This window comes from Poeciliopsis prolifica, unplaced genomic scaffold, assembly GCF_027474105.1.
Source record: "Poeciliopsis prolifica strain line A6 unplaced genomic scaffold, Auburn_PproV2 SCAFFOLD005, whole genome shotgun sequence".
NCBI classification, from domain to species: Eukaryota; Metazoa; Chordata; class Actinopteri; order Cyprinodontiformes; family Poeciliidae; genus Poeciliopsis; species Poeciliopsis prolifica.
In genome coordinates, this window is record NW_026562380.1 from 1,015,642 (window position 1) to 1,040,714 (window position 25,073).

General features: G+C 38.1%; 1 protein-coding gene across 2 annotated transcripts; it reads left to right on the top strand.

Moving 5' to 3' along the window:
- The first annotated feature begins 3,886 nt into the window (after positions 1-3,886).
- socs5b (suppressor of cytokine signaling 5b) lies at positions 3,887-23,972 on the top strand. 2 transcript variants are annotated; one of them, XM_055029355.1, is made up of 2 exons: positions 3,887-4,087; positions 15,943-23,972. In XM_055029355.1, the coding sequence occupies exon 2, from the start codon at positions 15,980-15,982 to the stop codon at positions 17,642-17,644; it is 1,665 nt and encodes a 554-aa protein (XP_054885330.1). In that variant the 5' UTR covers positions 3,887-4,087; positions 15,943-15,979; the 3' UTR covers positions 17,645-23,972. The 2 variants fall into 2 exon arrangements, with proteins under 2 accessions (XP_054885330.1, XP_054885328.1); XM_055029353.1 differs by lacking the exon at positions 3,887-4,087 and adding an exon at positions 5,287-5,398.
- Positions 23,973-25,073: the final 1,101 nt, after the last annotated feature.

Genomic DNA, 25,073 nt, shown 5'->3' on the forward strand with positions numbered 1-25,073 from the left:
TGTTTTTCAATATTTGCATTGGTCTTGGTTTAGTTAACTGGCTACTAATTTTGTGCAAAAACAAAATTTGATCGCATACTTTTCTCTAGTTTATGGTGCAAATATCTTAGTACACTGAAAATAAGATCAAACAAACCTACAAGTGATTTTTTAGCACAATATAGAAGTTTGTTCTAAGTCAACAATTTCTTAATATTACCTGCATGTCCTTTACAAATGTGCAGAAAAGTTGGATGATTTTCCACTAATGTTGAAAAAAACACAAATTTTGCATTTACTGTGTTTCCATGAAATAAGAAACACAATTAAAATAACTCTGTTCACACAATAAGTCATTAGAAAACATCCACCACCATCATCTTCCTTCCACTTCCTGGTGTCTTATTTGTCGTTTTTGCCAGTGGTAACGTCCGATCATTGATCATGTGACTTGTGTGACGCAAAAAAGTTTTTCCATTGCAGTTTTGCGAATTACACAAATTTTGTGTAATTACATGAAATTATACTAGTTTAGTGTAATTCACAAATAGTGTAATATACAACCAAAAAACTCGCCTCATCCTGCTGCTAAAGCATTTTAGCAAAAAACATGAGCTTTTCCAAAATAGTTATATTTCCTTTAGTGAATTTATTTTTCAAAATTTTTGTTGTGCAATTATATGGTCAATGGAAACGCAACTTTAGATAAAAACAAAAGTATTCCTTTCACTTAAAACCAAAGTGAATAAACTAGTACTTTTATTGACTTAAAACAATAAATTATTGACTTAAAACAAGCTCCTATGTATTAACAAAGAGCTACTTATAAACTAGTGTTTTAAGATATTTGCTCTAGAAAACAGACAAAAATACTTGGTAATAGTTTGTGTTTTTGCAGTGTATGCATTTCAAATTTAAAAGTGAGCTTCATGTGATACGAGCAGTTTCATCATTTCTCTGACATTGAGCAGTTAGCGCTTCGCCTCCTCTTTCGAAATTCTTGCTTTCACCATCTGCCTCAAACTGAACACTTCCTACATTGATATGTAAGAGTGATACGATGTGGCAGAGTGCATGTATCACCCCGTGCATATAATGTTTCAGTGCCAGAGCTGTCTTTACCACCCACACACTCAAAATACACACTTGTTTTTAGATTTCAAACGAACCTATCAGCTCGGTTGAATCAAATATTTCTGATCTTCATCTGTTTATTCTTCTTCTTTTGCAGGATCTCTAAAATAGGTTTATATGTTTACCATAATAATGATAATTATAGCCTAACAGGTGGGCTTTATGAGATAATTGGGGATCAGATGATGGAGTGTAATTACTTTGACCTTAGTTCTCTCATGTACCGTGTTAGAGTATCTGTGAACATAATTTTAGAGACCACATTCCTGCATGTATCATGCAGAAGTAAGAGCCAGTGTTATGGTTGTTGAATAGCAACTGAGAAAACTAACAAAAACATATTCTGCATTTGCATTTTTTTTTTATTTATTTAAAGGGGGGTCATTGTCAACTCCTCAGATTAATTTAGTAACGTCTGTTTATTTACAACTCAAATCATTGTTGCAAAAGTAAAACGGTCAAAATCTTCCATTTGGAAATTTGGAAAGTTTCAATCACTGTCCAAGAGGAAGCACTCATGACTTTGTGCTTTTGAGCTTTCCTGTGTTTACATTCTGTAATTTACACCAGAGCCGGCCCAAGGCAAAGCAGTTTCATAAGTTGTTTTAATGAAAGAAACTGAGTTTGAAAATTTGTATTTTGCCTGATTTTGTAATTCTTTGCTATTTATATAAATTATTGTCATTTTTGTTCTTAAAATACCAAAATTTCCAAGCATGTGACAACAATCTTTTATTTCATGTAGTTTTATTTTTAATCCCTTCAGCTGCACTGAAAAAATATAAAAGTTAAGTGATTCAATTTAAAAATGTTGAGCTATCTTGTTACAAGTAATCAAATTAAGTTTATCCAAGTAAATATACTGAGTTTATTAAGTTGTCATGTTAAGGAAATGTAAATAAATTAAGTATGAAAAACTTAATTTGATTACATGCAGCAAATTAACTCAGTTGTTTAAAGATGGAGTTTTACTCTCTTTTTTCAGTGTAGGCAGATGAAAAATAGTCTTCTGGCTAACTTTGGAACAGTTACAGAATTGTTATTATTATGCACTGTACCTGTAATAAAAAAATAAATAAAAACAATGTAAATAAAAACCATGCTGCGTTTAACCTATGAATAGCTGAGAAACCAACAGAAAGCTTTTGAAGTGGTCTAGTCAAAGACTATACTACAAAAACAAAATCTTGCCAAGTATTTTGGTCTAGTTTCCAGTACAAATATCTTAAAATACTTGAAATAAGACAAACTAACTTAAAAGTAACGTTTTAGCAGATATAAAGTAAATTATTTTTTAATTTTGATGAAAAACATTGTTTCATTGGGAAATAAATTAAGTTATAACATGGAAAAATGTCTTGTTAGAAGTGATATAATCTGCGTATGGAATAAGTACTTTTTCATAAGATTTTGCAGTGTAAACTTAAAATCAAATTGAGTTTACATGGCATGACCTTAAACTGAACTCTCATGCTTGAAAAATCTCTAATGTGACTGAAGTAATACAACGTTTCTCTGAACTGAAATTCCCCAGTGAGGTTAGAAACGTATTGGCAGTATACAGCATTATATAGCTTGATGGCAGTAGTTGCTGCCAAGGGGGCCACAAGAAGTCATTTGATTTAGAGGACAACTACTTTTCTACATATTGCCACGAAGCACCTTGAGGCTTTCCTCTCGTAAAATGCCCTGACGGCTGCAGTAAGAGGACTGTAAATATTGAAATCCCTTGTGACAGGAGATAAGGTCATAGAGTACAATATAAAAAGAACATCCATAGTAGTTTTACATCGCATCACTTTTGTATTAAACAGTTCTGTATTTCTGCTGAGAAAAATAGACTTTAGAACCCTTTCTGATTACAACATGGCTGCTGAAATATCCCCTATAACTTAACAGATATCCCTCTGCACTTTGGTTTATTCAAGTATCCACATTATTTTCTTAATTTTTCTCCAAAGACAATCGTGATTTTGGATTTGTAACCAGTTTCGCACACTGCCTGCGGTATAAAGCATTTCCTTTCACCCATTAAAATTTACCTGAAAATGTTTCCATCCTAGAGAGCCACAAGATGGCGACAGGAGCTTTGTTACAACAGCGTAGACCTCTGGGAGCTCTGCGTCAACAAGCTAGCTTTCATTCAAGTTGTTTCTAATGGTATTTATGAAAGAATGATGTTAGTTATGGTGTTTCTGCTTAAATTAGATTTATCTCCAATATTTACAGCTATATGTAATCCTGAGGTCCAGTAGGCTGACTTCACAACTAACACACTCAGGCTCACTGTTCATATTGCATCAAGAGGGAAACTCCAAACTATTTGGCTGTCGTCAATTAGCAGCAGCTAACGGTTGTAAAATTAAACACAGCTAAAACTCACAGCATTAACGATGTTAACAGCAAGAAATATGTACAAAACGTGGCAAAATTACACACGAAATTCTGAGTGAAAATAAAATACGTGTTAAAATGTAACACTTGTAAAGGAAACGCAGTTACGACCGACAGAAACAGGGGACGGTTACTGGTTGCTATGCTAACCACCATCCGTCAAGAGCAGCAGCCTGAGGAGAAAATAACTTTTTGGCTGAAAAATTGATTTAAAGAATATATAAACCAATTCTGACAAACTTCACAGACGTCACACAGAACCTAGAGTGTATTTTAGGCCTTTAGTCCAAATCTCGTCTGATCTGGATCCAGATGTATTTCCATGTTAAGTAAATACACAGGGACAAATGTTAGCTAACAGCACTAATTGTTTTACATTTATTTATTTGAAGGTGGATTAGATGCTTGCTGCTATAGATTAAAGATTATTAGATTGCTCCTTCTGACGGTGAGGGTCAGTTAAGGTGTCTTGGAAGCATAAGTTGGACATTTGGAGATGCATTTCTCAATTAAAGTTTAAAAATAAATAGTGTGAGATACTGCTACATAATACTGCTAACATTGCTGCTGCATCAGCCAGGTGAGTTATTATTTTATGATGGATGATTTGGAAATGAAACAGCATTTCCGGAGTGATCTGCATTGAGACTAAAATAGTTTAGATTACTTCCGATGGAGAAATTAGTGCTAATCCAATTTCCTTTTTCCTTTCTTTCATGCACACAAATCAGATCAGTATTAGTGAGATGTAAAAACTGATTTGTTCTGACCACTGGAGGTTTTCCCTGCTCTCCGCCTCGGCTCTGCTCAACTACTAAATAATACTAAAATATTTGGACTGTTTTTATGATGCTGTATGAGGACCATTAAAGATAGAAAAAAATGAGTAAATTCCTGCCAAAAAACTGTATTTTTCAGATTAATCCATTTTCTAAGTATCAATCATGGAAAATTTTAGACTTTTGAATTTCCATCTTTCTTCTAGAAAATGTTCAACTTCTTGAACTCTGGTATTTCTAGAAAATTTCTGAGATTAATCCAAAAGTTTCTGAATGTTTTCTAGCTGTCTTTGGCGTTTAAAGCTCAGAAATGTCCACATTGTTTCTAGAAAATGTCTGAGATTAGTCTCAAAATAAGACCTACCATTTTCCATGCCTCTGGTGACAACACACAAGGTAACTGATCAGAGTTTTTGACACCTATTTGTACTTCTCACAAGTTTTTAACCAAATTCTTATTGCAGCAAAATGTTGCAAAAATGTTGCAGAAAATCCTGGGCGCACCCTGGGCCCCCTGGTAAAAGTGCGCTAGGAAACGCCCCTGTTGGCATCACCCTCGGTCGGGCCTGGATATGCAGGAACCAGTATCCCCTTCGCCGCTCCACGTTTCCAAGTAGCAGCCAGCGGAGAGCTTCCTTCACCGCCTCGCACCCATTGGTGGCCGCCGGAGTCCAGCCTGTGCCGGGGCATCCCCTATCCGCTCCGGAGGAAGTAGTCACCGCAGCGTGGCCCTCCATTGGCCCGAGCCGCTGTCAGTCGAGGCTGCCTCACGTTGAGCCCCGTCCTCCTCCCCGGCTCCGTGTCTGCTCACACAGCCGTCATATTGGTTGCTCCAGGCAGAGAAGAGGAGCCCCACCATGATGAGGAACGGACTGTCGCGGCGGTTAAAGATCGGTTTAGCGTTCAGATCGCTCTGACCAGTGTTTTTAGGGATTTATTATTATTATTATTATTATTTCAAATATTCGGAATGATACCATCAAGAATCAGTGTTCGTTCTGCGCTTTCGTCCGACGCCGTGGTCCTCTGGGGGGATATATGCCCGACTTTTCTTCATAGCCATTTTTTACAGACAAAGAGAGCCGTTGAGTAGGGCTTCCAGAAAGAGAGGGGTGAGTCACTAATTCAAGCAGCAACTCACCTGTCTAACGTGTCACCTCTGTTTCCTTGACGACCCAAAACCACTCTACAGCGGCTTGTTTTATTTCTGCATTTTTCTCTCGATAATTGTCACAAGCTAGCATGCTAACCTCGCTAGCTGAAGCTAACTAAAATGTTAGGAAATTTCTATTCTGGAAATGCTAACTGTTAGCTGCTAAGTTTAAAGCCTGTTTAGGCCTTGAACGGGGCTCTTTATATGCGTTTGTCTGAACCGATCGGGTTTTTTTTGTCAAATGTGAGCGCCGATAATGTTATCTTAGAGCTGTAGCTACATTTAGTGGTGTGCTGGGACTGCTGTCGGTCGTTAACGGGTTAGCAGCTCCGCTAATTTGGCAGTGACAAGGGGAAAATGGGGCCTCCAGAAACCCGAAGGCCTCCTCACGGTTTCTGTACATTCGCTATGATCGCATAGTGTCTTTTGTAGATGTTCTTTTACTGACAATCGGGTTATTTATAAAGCACCAATTCACAACATGAGTGGTATCGGATTACTTTACGCCTCAAACTTAAATACACATTTGGTTGCATGCAATGCAGTCCAATTCAGTCCAAATGTGTTTGATTTAGGTAAAATCATTCCAATGCAACACGGTTGGATTCACGTTCCAATCAATCCTATTTATATTACATTAATGATTTTAGTTATTTCATTCAGTTAGCAATGGTAGAGTGCAGCACTTAATCTGGCAAGAAACTGGGATTTCCAGGCACCATTTTTTTAAAGCTGAGACTTGCAAATGGAGATTTTAACAGATAATGCATTTTTCTTTTTTTTAATGTTCTTATTGCTGCATCTACAAGTTATTACAGCTTGTCTTCTGACCACGTTTAATGCTCAAAAAAGGGCATTTTTACTTTTGTTTGAAAATTTCATTTTGCATTCCAGAAATGTGTGCTTTAAACCTCAAATTATGTGAACTAATATACATAAAATGACACCCTAATCCTTTCTGCACTTCCAACTTTTAAAATCTTTACATTCAGAGTGATCACATGTCTTTATGTCAGTTGAGAGTGCAATTCCAAGTAGAAACATTCAAATGTTTTAGTCTACGTGAAATGTGATATTGGAAATTGTAACATCAAAATATAATGATTGCATATTTCCAAGGGTTGGTGATTACAATCCTTCACAAATGGTAAAGATTCACCTTTAAACACAATTGTAACTGGATATTTTAACAGTTCAAACACCAAATATGCCTTAATGTTCATTAATATACACAGTGGAAACAGTCTTAGCACTACCATAGAAGCTAATATCGAAAGTCTTCCTTATTTCTGCCAATCTGTGTCAATGAAAATTAATGGCACTCCTGATTGGCTTCTCTGCAAATGTCAACAATAGTGTGAAATGTATTTCTGCTTACTAAACTGTATTTTCCTTAAAATATTTTTAGATGTACTTTATGGAGAAAAAAATGACTGTGCTTATTTTCTGGAAATAATTTGAAGTTGCGTTCCACAGAAAAATCCACCAATTCAGAACCTCAAAGATTGACTGTTCCTGCTTTTTATTAGCCATATGTATATTTGGAGTTTGAATGGTTTAAATGTGATTTAATTTGAAGTCAGCATACCTTTCCTGCATAAAATCCATTTGAATTTCTGCCCAAACTGCATGTTAACACATAACTCGCACGCATAAAAAACTTGCGTTACCCCAGTTGGTGATTATTTAGTTCCTCATACATAGCAGTTAATAACAAAACCTTACAAACTTAATTCGAGGTATTTTCATGTTTTAGGCCAATTTTTTTTCTTTGAAAACTTTGGGACAAGAAATTATAAACACACTCGTATAAACACCAGTGGACTCTCTTCACACATAGCAATTTAGAGTGAACTCAAATTTTTATTACATGTAAATTACCTGGATTTTATGTACTACTTTTCTAGTCATACTGGCTTCTCAAAGGACTTTACAAGCGTAAAGTGCTCACCAGTGTATGTTCACCTGCTCTGCCCAGCTGAACATAAACATGTAAGAACATATTTTTTTTCTTCCCATATTCAGCTGTTTTTTCTTCAGTTTAATTTTCCCTGAATTCCACTTTTACAAATCACTGAACCACAAGTGTTGTGGTCTTTCAAAACATTAACATTGTTTTGCTGTAGAACATGATTATATGTGTGAAAATCAAATGATGTTTTAATGCCATTAGTTTCACTCAACATCAAAATGTATCTTGTAGAAATGCACAAACCTGCAATTTTTTTTCCCAAGTAAATCATTTTGTACTGATTTAGTTTAATATTTGAGGGTTAGCATGTGTGACTAGCTAGCTTGCGTTTCTCCCTGTTTCTGATCAGACTCTTTGACTTTTAAGTGATCGTCATGAATTTTTAAGCATCCAGTTAATTGTTTGCTGACAAGACTTAGAGAAAAGAACATTTTCTAAATCCTCCCCAAAACAAAATCACTGGAGTTTTGTTCTGTTCTAAACCTTTTGGGATTTTTGTTTTATTTTGGAGAGCATTTGTGTTTCAGTGATGCAAGATGGCTACTAAGCCACAATGAAAATGTTCAAACTTAAAAGGAAAACAGTAAAATGTATTGAACTTAGGACATTTGTGTCAATGTATTATTATAGTCAACTTCACTGATTATGTCAACAAATCACTGCAGCTCTATTTGCGCTCAAACGGAAAGACGCGCTTTTATGCTTCCTTTGACTTTTTGATTGAAGCTGATATGGAAAATAGAGAATTAAGGGGATTTTTTTTAAATCCAGTGTTGTATCTTCCACACCTAAGGGTGATTATTTGTTTTTGATCATTGATCAGGGCAGATTGGGTGCAAAATCTTTGAATTCCAGTCAATAATTTTTTTTGGTGCATCTTTAATCAGCTCTGCTGATCGGCAGGTCAATAATTGTTTTTTCTTGTTGATAAAATACATCAAAACTAAGAACTCTATTGATTTTTGTGTGTGTGTCTAAATGCATCCACCAACTGTAATATGTGTAATAACTGCAATATTTCCTTTTACTGAAGCAAAAGGAAAGATTCCTTTCTTTGGAGCATTTTTACAACTAAAAAACAGAAAAGAAAATTATTTTAGAGACATAAACTCTATCATCTTGCCATCGCTGTAAGCAACTTTGTTCACTTCCTCTGCTGCCGTCACCAAACTACAACTCTATACCGGTAAACTGTGATTCAAAAACGGCACAGAAAATGGACGTCTTCATTCAGAACTTCTCCTTCTGTTCGCTGATTGGCCCAGGATGAAATTTATCTGGAGAAATTGAGATTAATGGGAGAAATCCCAGACGGAGCACAGAAGGGAGATGAGAATCCAGGGAACTTACATGGGAAGGCAATGACGAGACTGGCTCGCTAACTAGTATGTCTGAACAAAATAATTTGATGTTTATACCCAATAAATTAGGAATGTCCATCATTTATATGGAGACATGTTTTGGGCTCAAATTTGCATTGTAATTTTGATTAAATTGTGTTTTATGTTTACTAATCTAACCAAAATAAAAATATGCATTTGAAATATCACACCCCATTTCTTTACAGTGGACTTTTTTTGGATATTAATGTATTACTTTAACTCATTGGCTCACAAAAAGACTGCAAAAATATAATATTTATACATTATTAAATGCAGGTGTATTTTTTTGAAAGATGAACAAAGCAGAAAGTTGTTAGTTTTTTTTTTAAATACGTTAATACACAGAGGGAGAGAAAATGGCTCGCATGTCCACCTGCAGCATAAAGCACACTTTAAACTTAAAATAGAAAGTTTCCACCTCAAAGCTGAAAGATCTGATTCTACTTTCAGAAAATACTGAACTCGGTGTCGCCAGGAGATTACATGAAATGAACAATGGTAATCTACCAATATGAAGGTATTTTAAGTTGAATAAAATGTTTTAACATGTTTTAAGAGTTTTTGGTTGTTATTATCAAGCAAGCACATTAAAACTTTTGTCACTATGTCCTCAACATTTATATCAATTGAAATAGTTTAAGTAAAATGTAAATTTATTAAAGCGACTGTTGCTGGATGAGACGCACACAATAAAAACTAGATGGGTTACTCCGGATGCTTTTTTTTCCGCATTGCGTATTTGTTAAAAAATCTAAACGTTAGGCATCCGCAGAGCTCTCTTTAACGCTGGCGTGAGTGGCGAGGGCGTTTTCTCTCCCTGAATCTCGTCTTTTCACCAGCCCTCTCTCAGATTGCCGTGCTCCCAGGAGGAAGGGCGTGTTGGGCTACTGGAGAACAAAAGTAGCCTGGTTCAGTTTCAGGATGGCTCAAAATGGATGTGGACTGGATCGGGCACCGAGTTCTGTCGCTGTTGGCGACTGTCACGGTTGTTTAGGAGGAATCGAACAATGGCTTTCTCTGAGCGTAGATGTACATTGATGGAAACGATTTCATGGTACAAATACATTAATTGAGATCACACTCAATTCATGTAGTTGTGTTAAATGCCGAAAGGACGACGGATTGTTGACCATGATGCCGGAGTTCCTCTATTGTAGTCATGAATTTGGCAAAAACTAAAAGCATCATATAATAGGTCATTGAACCAGGGGCGTCCAATGTGTGGCCTTTGAAATGATTTTGTTCGCCTCCTGAACACAAGTCCAAGTTTTGGCCTACAAAATTGAAAGTAATTGACACAAAAAATTTGGAAATTGTTTAATTTTCTTCCTACTGGACGAAACTTTTATGTTTTATATCTTCAATGATTTTAGAATATTTTTGATTACAGTTAAGTAGGCCTCTCACAATAAGCAATAAATCAATCACATTATAAATTAGAACAAACTCAATAAATTCCATTTGCACAATAACTTTTTAGCTTTTATCGCAATAACTTCCGAAACAATATCAAATGTATCACGACAGGCCTATTAAGCAGATAAAACTAAGAAAAAAAGGAAGGAAAAAGCCCCAATAATTTCAGTTTTCAGTTTTGCTTTGTTTATTTAATGAACTTTGTGGCCTGCCAGTTGTTAATATTTGCTAGTTTTAGCAAACGGGGCAAAAAGTTTGGACACCACTGCATTAATGTATCATTGCAACAAAAAAAGAGACAGAGAAAGAAAATGAGATAACATTTTGAAGACAACTGTTTGTTGTCTCCTGTCCAGTCTCAAAAATCTGATTTTCATTTTGTTTGGCGTTCATTTAATGACAGGAATAAAATCATTTAATGACGCTTAGCGGTGCAACGATTGAAGTTTTATGGCCGATCGCCTGTTACATTACATTTACAAGCCTGACCTGCTGATTACAATTTTTGCGGATACACATTTTCTTTTTGTCTGAAATGTTGCTAAATATAGCAAGAATGTTGCCGAGTTGGCAACAGTGGGATGATGCCAACTCGTCATCTCACCAACCAAAATTAAGAAAATTGTGGCTGCTTAGGAAAAAAAACTTAATTGACTTAGGGTTAAGGTTAGGGCACAAATCCTTCCTGCTTCTTCAAGTCAACTTTTTGCTGAACACAGTCTGTTGCTGCAAAAAGCAACATTGTGGCTTGTTTAAATAAATAATTTCTTGTTAATATAAAAGATTTCAAAGCTTTATCATTTTGACACTTTTTGATTCATGGTCATTTTTCTCACTAAAGCACCTTTTTCTTTTTTTTTTTTGAGTAAACCTGCGTCAATCAGGCTGTTTCTCACCAAACCAGACTTCTGTTTTTTTTTTCAGCTCTGACCTATTAGATTTTGATTTTAATTTAATATTTTTCAACTGTGAGAGGCACAAAATGGTACAAATGTTTAAGATTGTTTGCTAGAAGTGGTAGCTCTGTATCCAACAGAATCTCAAGGAATTGCATGATTATCCCAATTTAACCATCAAAGCAGAGGTCCATAGCTCATCTTATTTTTATCAAACTCCAAAAATGTAATTATTGTTTGATGCAAGGCAAAAAGTCAGATTGACTTGCTGATCATTAATTTGAACCAATTGAGAGGAAAGGTTGTCGAATTCAATCTGAAAGTTGGTGCATCGCTAATGTTAGGGACTGGTGGGTTTAAAAAAAACCTTTATTGAGCACAGGGTTGAGATTCAGACCATTAAGATCTGCTATAGCTCTTATAGCTATCTGTTAATGAGTCAGACACCCAATACAACTTAATATGCATCAATATGCAGGGTGAAAACCATCAAAGCCAACATCTTGTCTCTTAAGTTTGTTCTTGAGGAGTACAGCCAATCAGCTGCTAGGAAAACTAATGCTGCTCCTGGATTGGTTGCTTTGCAAACCACAACTCATAATGTGTCAAGTAGCATTGCAGCAAGATATTTCTCCATTTTCTTTTAAATATTTTAGATATTTTTAATATTTTAGATTTGCTCTACAGAAAAATCTGAGACTAGGTGAGTGACTCGTCATTAAATTGATTTTGGAGTTTATTACTATTTGAAACTTCTGTACCTGGAAGCTCTACCTTTGGTGTAGTTTCTATTGCTTTTTAGGCTAAGTTCATTAATATCAATAGATTATTGGCACTTATTATTGGATCCTGTCGTTTCAGCAACCAGTTCGTCACAGCGTCTTGGTCAGACAATGATTTATTGTTCTTAATTTGATTGTGTCTGATTTCTTTTGGAGACGCCACCAGTTAATCTTTCTAATTTAATTGTATAAATCGCAAAATCATGACAAAGATCAAACTGATTTCATTGACGGCCTGAGAGTAACGCTATTCTGTGGCAGCAGAGGGGATTTTAGTCAGTTTAGTTAGCAACATTCCCCTGTCAGTAATGTCTGACCCTTACATAATCTGATTACCGGGCTCGCATCATAGCTAGTGTAGCAGACTGAGCCATCATTAATTAGAGGGAGATTGTGCATCAACCCACACCTAAAACCCCACTGAAGGTTGTTTTGGATAGATTTGGAGACAAAATCTGCATCATTTCATTTGTCAATATTTTCCAAATTTGACTTTTTCTGTTTTTATTTTCCATTCTAACCATATTTTACAACTCAGAGCTTATTTAATTATGTAATGAACTGTAGCCAGTTTCACATTTATTGTCATTAAGAGAACATTAAACATGATTAAAAAGTGTTTAAAAGCATTTCCAAAATGTTTTAATTTATTAAACTACAACTTTATCTCATCTCACATTACAAAAACATTCAGTTTTAACTTGACTCAAAGTAGTTGATATTTACATTGAATCCATATTTTGCTTTTTTGTTTCCCATTTTAAAAGTGTCTAATAACCCCAGTTTAAGGTTCAGTAGGTTTAGATTTAAATGGCTCATTCATTCATTTTTTGCTTGCAGATAAATCGAGCTGGATAAAGCTTTAATGTATTGGTGAAAACACCTCAGAGGTTTTAGTGATGAAAGTTAACAACATTACTGGAATTACATGTTTTTCTAAAACGCTGCAGCTTCACTGTGCAATTCCCAAAACTTATTGCATAATTCAACCCTGCAGAAAAGCAGATTCCCTCACCCCTCTCAAATATTAATCTAAACATGGCTTTCATTAATTAATTATTGAAAATACCTTGTTAAAAATTTATTTTCCATCTGAAAAGCTTTGCCTCTCGTCCTTTAACTATGGCACCAACGCAACCTGAGAGAAAATGGATGGGTAATCCATGTTGCTTTTTTTTTTGTTGTGCAAACAATAAGTTTGCCAACTTTAATCTATTGAAATATATAAACATATATTTTAGTGGTAGATGCTCCCCATAACGTGGAGGAATTTATTGTATCTGTGAGAATCTTGCATGACTTGATGTAATTTTTTGGGAGGTCCTTATTTTGTTCTACTCTAAATTTTTCATTATAACGCTTCTATAAAAACTAATCTTTTGGAGTCAAACTCCGAGTTTTGAATTTCTGTTTGTATGCACCACTATGTCACTGTTTTTAATTCGTAACCATCCTTTTTATTATTTATCTTTTATTAAAAATGGTCAGATCTTTTCCCCAATTCTCCGACTGACTGCAGAAGAGATTGAACCTTTCCCATTTTTCTGTATTTATAAATTATATATTTAAAAAAAAAATACAAGAGTGTTGCTTTCAGTCCTTCTATTCTGCCATCTTGTTGTTACTCTATAATTAAAGCGTGTTTTAGCAAATACAACCTACCTGACGTGATTAGTGGTTATCAAACTTAATTTGAGGGCTGCAAAAACTTTACTCAAATGCGTTGCCCTTTTCACACTTTGGTTGCAACAAATTTGACAGACTGTCACGAAACAGTGACATGGAAAGACAGAATGTTTCTTTGTGGAAGACAACTGTTTCCACTGCCTGACAGATTTTCTTCCACTTTTTCTCACTTAGTGCTACTAGCTTACCAGTCACTGCAAAAAAATAAAATAAAAGCATTTCTGCTTTATGTTTCTGCCACCGCCATGTTTCACAGTGGAGAAAGTGGCTCCTCTAATAGTATCAGTAATGGTTCTCTATCTATATCCAATTACCTTGTCATTTAATTGGAGAAACTATGTACTTGATTTTATTTATTTTCCTTTTATCTATTTTAGGCTTGAATATCTTCACTGATAGGCTAACTCCAACTTCCAACACTGCAAAAATCTTTTCCAGCAACCAATCAGATTGTTTTCTGATGCAAAAATTAAACTTTGGTGAGCGAAGTTTAAGAGTCGTTCTCTGCTGTTTTTAGGGATGATGCTTGTGCGTCAGATTTTCTGGGGTACCAGAAACGCAATACGACAGTTCCAACTAGAACTTTTGTTTGGAAAATAAAAAGAAAACAAAATGTGATTAATTGTGTTAAAAGATTTAAATTAACACTTTAGAGTCCATAACATGTTGAAGTCTGTGCATTTTTTTTCCTTCCACTTTACAGTCATGCACTAATTTGTTTGATTCATGCAAAAATAATTCAGTAATTGGCATTTTTTGTAACTACTTCTTTTCCTACAAGTTTGCTACTTTACTTCAATTTTCAATGAAATAAATCACTGTTTTTGAAAGCCTTTCTAAGAAATCCTATCAACTAAATTCACTTCATGAGGAAAAATGTGAAAAGAACCGCTCCCAGAACAGTCTCGTCTCATTCCCTCCAAATCCCTGTCAAACCTTAATAGCATTGAATGTCATAAATCAGCAGTAAGTGTGTGAGAAAGGGAGGAGGGGGAAGAGGGAGAGAAAGCATGCGATTGTGCCCCGTCTGACTGCTGCTGCTGCTGTTGCAGGGAACGTTTTGGGTCAGGTCTAGACTGGCTCTGTAATACAGTACATACCAGCAGATCAGCTGTGAGCAGATCCCAGGTTCATTTATAGCTGTGGCCTTGTGTCTCTTCACGTCTGCCTGGCAACTCCTAAATCTGCTGCTGTTAAAACCACCACCGCTCCCCCACCTCTCAGACGCTTTGGCCCTGTTACACTCCAACCATGTCTAATTACTGCACACACAGTAGCCTGAGGAATGAAACGGAGGAGATTCCTCTCTGGATCTTTTGTGCAGTTTGAGGCTGTTTTCACACCTGGTAGACTTGGTTTGATCCCAACGAAAGTTGCAACATTTGTCACATTTTCAGCTGCTGCTGTTCTTTTCCACTCTGCCAAAGTCTTTGAAAAACCGGTTCCCCTCCTCGCCTGTGGGGGAACTGCACCAAAAACCCCTGAAGGAAACGGCACAAAAGCTTCTGAAGAAGACACTTTAGCTTTCTGCTTCAGAAAATGTAAATAAATATGGAGTAGCGTCAGATTTTAGCTGTTGTAGAATTTGTCTTTATTTTTTGCAAAAGATGATGAATCATTTCTCCCACTAGCAATTGACCCCTGTGTTTGTTTTGTCTCATTATTTACCCATAATGCTCTGCACTTAAGCCTGTCGTACTAAGAAATAAATAAATTAATGGCTTGATCAACTGAAAAAAGCCCAACTTTCATTTGCATGACTGTTTTTTTTGTTGTTGTTGTTTGTTTCTGTTTGATTAGCATGATTAGTCTTTAGTCTGGTGTTTTTGTTACTTCAGTATCCATTTTATTTGTTGTTGTAGTTGTTTCAAAATGTCTTCCAGTTCCAATGTTAAATGTTTGTTAAATTGAAAGCTTGTCTTAAAGAGGGTGTACTTGAATTATTATGCCAATACTATACAGTATTTTTATTCTTTATTCTGTTCTTAAAAATTCATTTATATTGTATCTTTGCGTGCCTCTATTTGCTTTGACTTCCTTCCACTTTGCTGCTGTTGCACAGAAATTTTCCCATTGTGGGTAATTGAGAATTTTTTCTAGTTTAATACCGTTGTATTACTTGAAAATGGTCTTAAAACAACAACATTCTCACAATAACCTTTGAGAATATTTATCATCAAGCAAAATTGAACCAGAACTCACTTTTTGTGGTCTGCTTCTTATTTCGATTACGCATTCCCAAACGAATGCCCGAACTTTTGAGGCAAACGGATTAAAGTGGACTGAACAGGGTTGATGTGAATGCACCTTTATGTTGTTGCTTTGGATAGATTTGTGAGTTAATCCCCCTCATCTCCTGTCGTTCTCAGGTCCGAGGGGCTCCTTTTCCTGACGACAGTGGGCAACATGTGGAGCAGCCTGAAGAGCAGATGCCAGACTCTCTTCCACAGCACAGCATCGGCTGAAAGCAGAGTAGAGGTGGAAACAGTCCAGTGTGTGGTGGATCTGGGTGAGGCAAGCAACGCGGTCGAGGCCTGGGGCCCTGCCACCGCCAGCCCGTCATGGAGCCTCATGCCAGTGCCGGTGGTCACCACAGGACGCCGCCATCACAACTGCGTGTCGGACATCCCTCAGATCGTAGAGATCTCCATCGATAAAGAGTCGGAGGATGTCAGAGGAACATCTGGCGGTGTCCCGATGGCGCGCAGAGACTCTTACTCCCGACACGCTCCTTGGGGGGGCAAGAAGAAGCACTCGTGCTCAACAAAAACCCAGAGCTCTCTTGAGGCAGACCGGCGTTCCGGGCGGCTGAGAGGCTGTGGGAACCGCCGTGACCGACGTTACGGAATCAGCTCCATCCAGGAGATCAGCGACTCTGGATCTGGAGGGCGGAGCCTGAACGCTCGCTCGCTGCGCCAGCGCCTGAGCGACACGGTCGGGCTGTGCTTGCCCCTACCTGCTCGGCGGCGCTCGCACCCTAAGAATCCCATCAACTCCAAACGGAAAATCCACCTGACCGAGCTCATGCTGGAGACCTGCCCCTTCCCGCCGGGCTCCGACCTCGCACACAAATGGCACTTGATCAAGCAGCACACGGCGCCGGTCAGCCCTCATTCCTCCACCGCATTGCTGGACGCCTTCGACCCGGCCCACCCGTCGCCGGAGGACGAAGAAGAGCGCCTGCGCGAGCGCCGCAGGCTCAGTATCGAGGAAGGCGTCGACCCACCTCCCAATGCACAGATTCACACTCTGGAGGCCTCAGTGCCGGGCCCCTCTCTCTACAAACTTGGACCAAAGATGGCTCCCGGCATCGGCGAGGTCTCTGGGGAAGCACGCAACGGCGGAGCGTCCGGCTCAGCAGGGGCTGCATCGTCGGGGGCGTGCGGGTCAATATTGGGATCTACGGCCGCATCCCAAGACTGCGACTCTGAGGAGGACTCTACCACCTTATGTCTTCAAGCCCGCAGGCCAAAGCAGCGGCACGCCTCCGGAGACGGCCACCAGAGCCGGCAGCAGCCCGGGCCCTGGAAGGTCCACACCCAGATAGACTACATCCACTGCCTGGTGCCGGACCTGCTGCAGATCACCGCCCTGCCCTGCTACTGGGGTGTGATGGACCGCTACGAGGCTGAGGCACTGCTGGACGGCCGGCCGGAGGGGACCTTCCTGCTGCGTGACTCGGCCCAGGAGGACTACCTTTTCTCCGTCAGCTTCCGCCGCTACAACCGATCGCTGCACGCCCGCATCGAGCAGTGGAACCACAACTTCAGCTTCGACGCCCACGACCCGTGCGTCTTCCACTCTTCCACCGTCACCGGACTTCTGGAGCACTACAAGGACCCCAGCGCCTGCATGTTCTTCGAGCCGCTGCTTACGGTGCCTCTCAACCGGACCTTCCCCTTCACCCTGCAGCACCTGGCCCGCGCCGCCATCTGCCGATGGACCACTTATGACGGGATTGGCTCCTTGCCTTTGCCTCCCGCCCTGCAGGACTTCCTCAAGGAGTATCACTATAAACAGAAAGTACGAGTCCGCTGGCTTGAGAGGGAGCCGCCACTCAAGGTGAAATAAGACGGGCGATTACAGAACTTCTTCGCCTATTGAGAGGCCATATTAACTTGGCTTCCTATCTATTGGAGAATAGAATCAAGTATAACAAGCTAAAGTTCATTCTAATCTGTTTTTGGTATTAACTTACATCACTGAGAATACATGATTATATTCAGTGTAACGCTGTCTGTCAAGCACGTTTTTAAGCTGAACAGGTTCCTATTTTTGTGCTGAACGACTGTGCTAAACCCTCACCACGACCACCGACCCACTCGTACACCTGCCTGCATGTCCCCCCCCCCTCTCTCTTCATACCAAAATAACTATTTCAAGCTGTACAGTTCACTTTGTGCGTCCCTATTTACCTTCAGAAACACTTCGTAGAGCACCATACTAGAGTGGAGAGGGCATCTGCAGGCGCCTCCTGTTATTTACGATGCATTCGTTGCCTCCTGTTTGCATGCATGAGATCAGCTAAGCCACTTTAAAGGTGACTTATTATGCTTCTTTCAACAGGTTAGGATAGATCTATGGTCTATCTATAGAAAAAATTTGCATTCTTTCTCCCCCTCCCACACAAAATAATTTTTGGATAATGAGACGTTGGCATGTTCAGTTCTGCTTAGATGAGCTGATTTGGGGCGTCTTGTCGCTTTAAATCTAAATAAGCTGCTGTCTACCGTCCCTTTGCTTGGGTTGCCAGGTAGTAGCACAGTGTTTGTGGAATATGACTGAACAATCTGGAGGTTTTTGACATGGCTCATTTTCCAGACACCAGAAAACATCTGTTTTTTTTTTGTTTTGTTTTGTTTTTTTAAGCGTTGGGATGTTTTCAGAAGCAGCTGAGACCCAAATGGAAAAACTTGCAAAATTTGAATTTTGCATAATAGGTCCCCTTTAAAATCCAAGCATAGGGATTCAGATCAGTAAGCTGATATATTCCAGAGCTTCTCTTCATTATGACAGTCATATCTTCACTATACATGTTCGTCCAACTTTCAGGAACTCTGCTGTCGTCAGCTCTGCAGTGTTGCTTGTCTTGAATGCGTAGCCGTCGTTCCCGCTTTCTCGACCCAAAAATCTCGACCACTCATTGCCAAGTTAACACAACCCCAGGCGGCCATGATATTAGGAACGCTTTCGTCAGTCCCACCGTCATTCAAAGAGAAAATCCCACCTTTGACCCCAAGCAGTCAAAGGTTGTCGCCCTGAGGTTGTCGTGTGGCTCTGGGAAGTTAACCGCTGTAGCTTTGGGTTGTAACATCATTCATTTCACGCGTTCTTGTCCATTTCTGCGAAAGGCTTTAACGTTGTGGCTAACCGGCGTCTCGTCATGAACACACCTTCAACTTTTTCCTCATTTTGCCTCCTAACTACCACAAACCTCAGTATTCTTTTAGGATTTTGTTTGACAGGCAAGCAGAAAGCAGCTCAGAGTCATTGGATTGTTTTTTTGTTGTCTTTTTAAACAATACAAATCTGAAAAGTGTGGCATGTATTTGCCCCTCTCAGTGAATACTTTATTACATCTAATGGTACGTTAACCAACTTTACAGGCTGAATTGTTTCCCCGTTCTTCATGCAAATCAGATGAAGAACGTTTAACTTAACAGCGTTTAACTTGTGCCTCGGCTTCTCGTTAAGTTTTAGCTCTGGACTTTGACTAGACCAGAGGTCGGCAACCTGCGATTTCAAAGCTGCGAGTGGCTCTTTGGACCTTCCACAATAGCTCTTTATAACTTTGGTAAAAAATTATATAAATTTACATGTAATAAGAAATGCTGGTTTTAATTAAGTATTTTCTGCAATGTCTGCATTGAATTTGTACAAGTAATGATTTTATCTTTTGGAAATTATGTGAACTTATTTCTTATCACTTTCCACCGCTCACAAAAAATACATATATTTTTGCTAAATTTTATGTTTATCTTTACTTTAAATCAGAAAAATATGGACAGTAGATATTATCGAAAATTATAACTTGTCTTTTGGAAAACGTCTTGAAACAAGTTTTCAATTCCAAAATAATTTACATGGCTGACTGTATTCAATGAGGACTTATATTGTAGTATGATAAAAACTGATTTGAGAGAAAGGTGCAACACAACTTATCTGACTGTTATGGAAGAACTGGTCTTTATTTAGGGGTATCGGAATAAAAATACCCGCCACACTTTTCAGACTTCTATTTGGAAAACATCCCTTCTCTCCACCTTTTTAGTGCTCTAGTACATTCGTCTTTACATGCAAAATGTTGGAAAACATACTTTTGCAAATCAAAGTATAGCTCTGAGTCCAAACTGTTTTCACACCTAAAGGTTTTCTTTCTGCTTTTTTAGCATATCCTCAAACATTTCAGGTGTGACTTGGCCTGAAAGCGCTGCTGGCTGCCCTGTCACTTCTGTAAATAAGTTTTACCTTTGTGCCTTTCAGTAGTCATCGGTCTCATTGCTTGATAGTCTAAACCTGGAGCAATAGGTGCTTTAACTTGGTCCGTTCACATGAGACCGGACGAATAACCGTGAAGAGGTGCACGAGCTTTAAGCTCACTAACTTTCTTGCACATTAAAGATTGCAGTTTAGTGGTGCTACGTCTGATTAGGAGTTGATCGTTAAATTAGGTTAGTTTGTTACTGTTGCCACTCACTAATGCATGCGTTAGTCTTTTGTCACATAGTGTTAGGTTGTTAGTGGGTCAGTAGGTTGCTGTCCTGCTGTAGGCATCGCGGTCCAACAGGTGCTGGTCTGCAGCTTGAATAACAAACACAGTTTATCCTCTACTGCGAGCAAGTTTTAACCGAATAATGTAAAACCCAACAAGTATTAAAGAACATACAGCAGCAGGAAAGTTTGAATTCTCTGTGTTTTCCCAGTAAAAAACTGAGCTGCATGAGGAAACGGTGCTGGTTCCCCTAACTGTTCAAGAAAATGCAAAAGTGAAACTTCCTGGGACGTGTGAACATGCAATCTGTTTAAAACAAGCAGATTTTAGTCAACATCACATGTGCGTTTTACTATTTTCCTTATGTTTAAAGTAAATGTCTGTGACCAAACTTTAGTGTAACCCAAGTTGTTTTTTTTATTATAGATTCAGATCAAATGTTTGTCTGGATCCCAATCAGTCGGCTGAAATAAATGGAAATGAGAAAGTTATATAGAATTAAATTATTCATCAGATTTGTAACATTTTATGATGTTTTTAATTAAAGGTAAAGTAACATGTCATGTAAAGACTGGACCGGACAAAACCAGTTTTCAGCTGCAGGACTTTTTCGTTTCCTCAGACACATATGTGAACCTCACGCTGCAAGTTCACACTTCCTCCTGTTCAAAGTTTTAATGTCTGACACTTTGCTCCCGAGATCCGTTTATGAAATCATGAGAATAAAGTTGTAATTTTACACGAATAAAGTTGAACAAGAATAATGGTTTACAATAATCAAGTTACACTATTGCAAGAGTAAAATTGTAATGTTACAAGAATAAAATGTACAAAAATGAAGTATGAGAATAAAGACTTACAATAGATGTAATTTTATAATAATAATAGCGGTAATACAAAAATCATCTTACAAGAATAAAGTTGCGATACATAAATAGTGGGAATTTTACAAGAATAAGGTTGGAATATTACAATAGTTGTAATAATAATACTTTGGGAACTTCTACAACAAAACGTTAAAATGAGGAATGCTGATCATTTTGTGATGTTGCACTTTGGTATCAGTTTTTTCTTAATCTTTTAAAACATCAGCTTCAGATTGTCAGTGGCCATAATAACAAAAAAAACACACATGGACTTTAACAATCAAAGCTTTATTCTCATAAAACAACTTTTTTTCTTGTAATCTTACGACATTCTTCTGATATTGCAACTTATTTTTATAAGTATAAAAAATCTTCGTTGTAGTTCAACAGGGAGGCAGGTGTGACTGCGGTGTCGAAGTGTGAGGCCGTTTTGTCCTGCAGGTTTTTGCATCCTGTTGGTACTTTGGTGTGTTCTTAAAATTGTTTCACCTAAATTTGTTTATTTATAAAAAAAAATAATAAAGAAAAAATGCAGTCAAGTCCTGAAACTCGGTCAAATTCAGTCAAAAAGCAACAAAGTGTGTGTAGTATCGTATAGATCTATGGGGCCGTGGAGAAGGCGAGAGATTCCTTCGAGTAAAAAGCACTTTAATCATGTGTCTGAAAGTGTTCAGTCAGCCACGCTTGTCGTTTGTTTGCCCTAATCCCCAGAATATTGGACTTGGACTAATCTGGAAAAGGAAGAAAAATGATAATTTTACTATCATTTCTCAGTTTACGGATCCAATATCCTGCAGAGAGCAAACAAAGCGGCGGAAATGTTGTGCTGACCAGATCTGTGAGCTGAAACCTACAAGTGTTAGCATTGCAAAAACACAATCTTACCAAGTATTTATCTCATTTCTGGTGCAAACTCTTGAATTAAGACTAAACTAACTTGAGAGTAACTTATCAGCAAACTTGTTTTAAGTCACACAAATCAAACTCATGGCTCGTGGGCCAAATCTGGCCCACCGAAGCTTTTTCTGTGGCCCTCTGGATCCTAGACTAAACACTAAGTGTGCTTAAATATGTTATCTATCAAATCAATTCAGTTTTTATCTGTCTATTGCCAAATTTTATCAATCTGTCCCTCCACTTTCCTGAGAATTATCATGGAAATTTATGCAAAATCAACAAATCCCTGCATTTTAATTGGGAGTTTATTGCTGATTTTTCTCAAAAATGGTCAAAAACTTTATTTATACTAAGCAGCTGCCTCAGCCTTAATTGATGTCAGACAATAATCCTTGATCAATATAGAGAGTAATAAAAAGTTGCATTTACTGTCAGAAATATCGCAAATATTTCCAAATTAGTACCACAAACACTTTGATTTTTATTGCAAAAAATCACATAAAGAATCATAAAATCCTGGAGAGACTGAAAATATGATCAGTAATATTTAATTTACAGAATTCAGATATTTTAACAATGTGTGAACAGGTTTTATCAATACATTCTGGCCTTTAAGAGTTTAACGCCCGTTTTAAGTAAATATTTTCTTAATATTGATGAAAAACAGCGAGCTCCATTGGCAGATTATTTCACTTAAAACATGGAGGAATTGTCTGAAGTACATTTATCTGCCAAAGTACTAAAGGAACTAGAACTTTTTCATGAATATTAATGAAGTATTTTCTTTAAACAAGCTCCTATATCGTGTTGAAAAGTTGCTTGTAAGTTAGTTTTGTTTTGTTTCAAGTCTAGAAAGATATTTGCATTAGAAACGAGACTCAACAGAGTTGGTTCGGTTTGGTGTTTTTGCAGTGAGGATAAAACAGGCAGGGGGTCCAGAAATATTTCAGAGTGTGTGTGAACGGAGCCAGCGAAGTGAGGGGTGACCTCCGTGACCCCTATGAACCTCTCTGCTCCCCGTCGTTTCCCCCTCAGGTCCAGTTTTCCCCATGGGAAATGTCCGACATTAAGCGTAGCACACGTTGGCCGTTTAGCCTGTAGATTTAGCAGAAAGTTTTTCAGAAAAGGAGTTTATCCTCACCTGCTTGTCTTCTTACACACAACCCGGTCGTATAAAACACATTAAACCAGCAACACAAACAAAATAAAAGGTTCTTCTGTATGTTTTTTTGTTTTATTTTGCTGTTATGACACAAGTTTGTTGCACTATTTGAGCTCGAAAGCGACAGCAATACCCCCACTGGCCGCAAAACAACAGTACATCTTCTGTTTTTTGTTACTTATCTTCCCACAAAGATATATTGTAAAAATAAATAAAAACAGCTTGGTTATATGCAAACAGAAAAAGAAGAAATGTATGAAAGTTATTTTCCTTCTCCCTGATATGCAATGGAGTGTAGTTTAACAATGGTTGCAATCCTCTGTCACTTTAATGCTGCGTATGCACAGTAGCTGCAGTGTGGATGCAGGACCTGACGATGATGGGAGCTAATGGTCGTCGCTCGTTCATTCGAACCCGGGGGCCGCCGCCGCAGGCTGACGAAAACCGCCGCTCTCGTTTTCTTATGGGTTATTTTCTCCCTTCACTGTTTGTTTTCTTTCTTTTCTTCTTCTGCTGTGTGATAGGATGTGGAGCGTGTAAATGGCATTATTAGTTTCACATTTCAGTGTCCGTTCTGTGTTTAACCATTCAAGACAAGTTAAGAAAGAATTAAAAAAAAAAAACCCGTCGTTTAATCTGCTCATTTTTAATAAGAGCCGTACGAAGCGACACTTGTAGCTGTCACTCTTGGTGCTTGGCTTATGCTTCATTGTCTTAATATTCCAAATAAAACTGTTAAGTGTAATCCACACTGGCCCAAGAGATACAAATCTCTGTGTGTTTTTGTGTCATTATGCCTTTATTGTTGATTAACAAGTGAGTTAAACGAAGCTTCTGGTGTTTGTAACATTAATATAACAAGGGTGGAATGAATAATTATGATTAATCGATTATTAAACTAATTGCCAACTAATTTAGTAATCGATTAATCAAGACTCAAAAGAACATTTACTGAAAGATGTGTGTGTTTTGATGTATTTCTAATATTAAGTGGTTAAAAGAAACATCTGCAGAACATGCCACTTTTTAAAATCTATTTAATCGTCAAAATTTAGCTGAAACTAAAATAATCATTAGTTTCAGCTCTAATTATAATTTAACTATGAATTTTTACATCTGTCTGGTAAGAATCTGCTGCGTAGTTTGGTTATATAATGTTATTCCCTCATGCTGATTTGATTCTTTCATGCATGCTTAAGAAATCCTTTAATCTCCATGGCAACCATTGACCTGTGCAAAACGCCTGGGTGGACTTAGCCCCGCCTTCTAGACGCAGCCCCTCCCCCACGCAGCAGCAATTACCAAACATCTGGTGGAACTGGACGCACAAGCTTCTTCACAGTGCATCGCTTTTAAAAACGTGGCTGAAAAGCTTCATAGAGGAGCCATGTCGTAATGACTTCCTGTAGGCAGGGTTTCAGAAAGAGCAGAAGCTTCTTAAAGAGACAGAGGCCCAATTTCAAGTAGTTACATTGTCATATTTGATATATGGGGTATTTTTATAACGTCTGAAGGCTTGATAGTACTATGAAATGGCTCTAAGTGCCTGGAAAACACATTTTTTCCCTTTAAAAAAACTTTTGAAAAATGGTGGATTTCTGAAAACCTCTTGGTTCTCCAGTATGGACTCATCATCTCTGATGGTTTCACCCGTCCTGACCTCTCATCCCCCAAACTGTACCCAGCAGCAGCTATGCAGACAGACGCGGCCGAGCCGCCTGGAACTTAACTATTTGTTTATTCGAAATGAAGTATAAATAGCATGGAGGTTGTTGGTTTCGAGTTTGCTACCAGGGCTTCTGAATAATTAACACTCGCCCCTGGAAGGAGAGAGGGAGAAAACGGCTAAACTCGAGCGCCGCT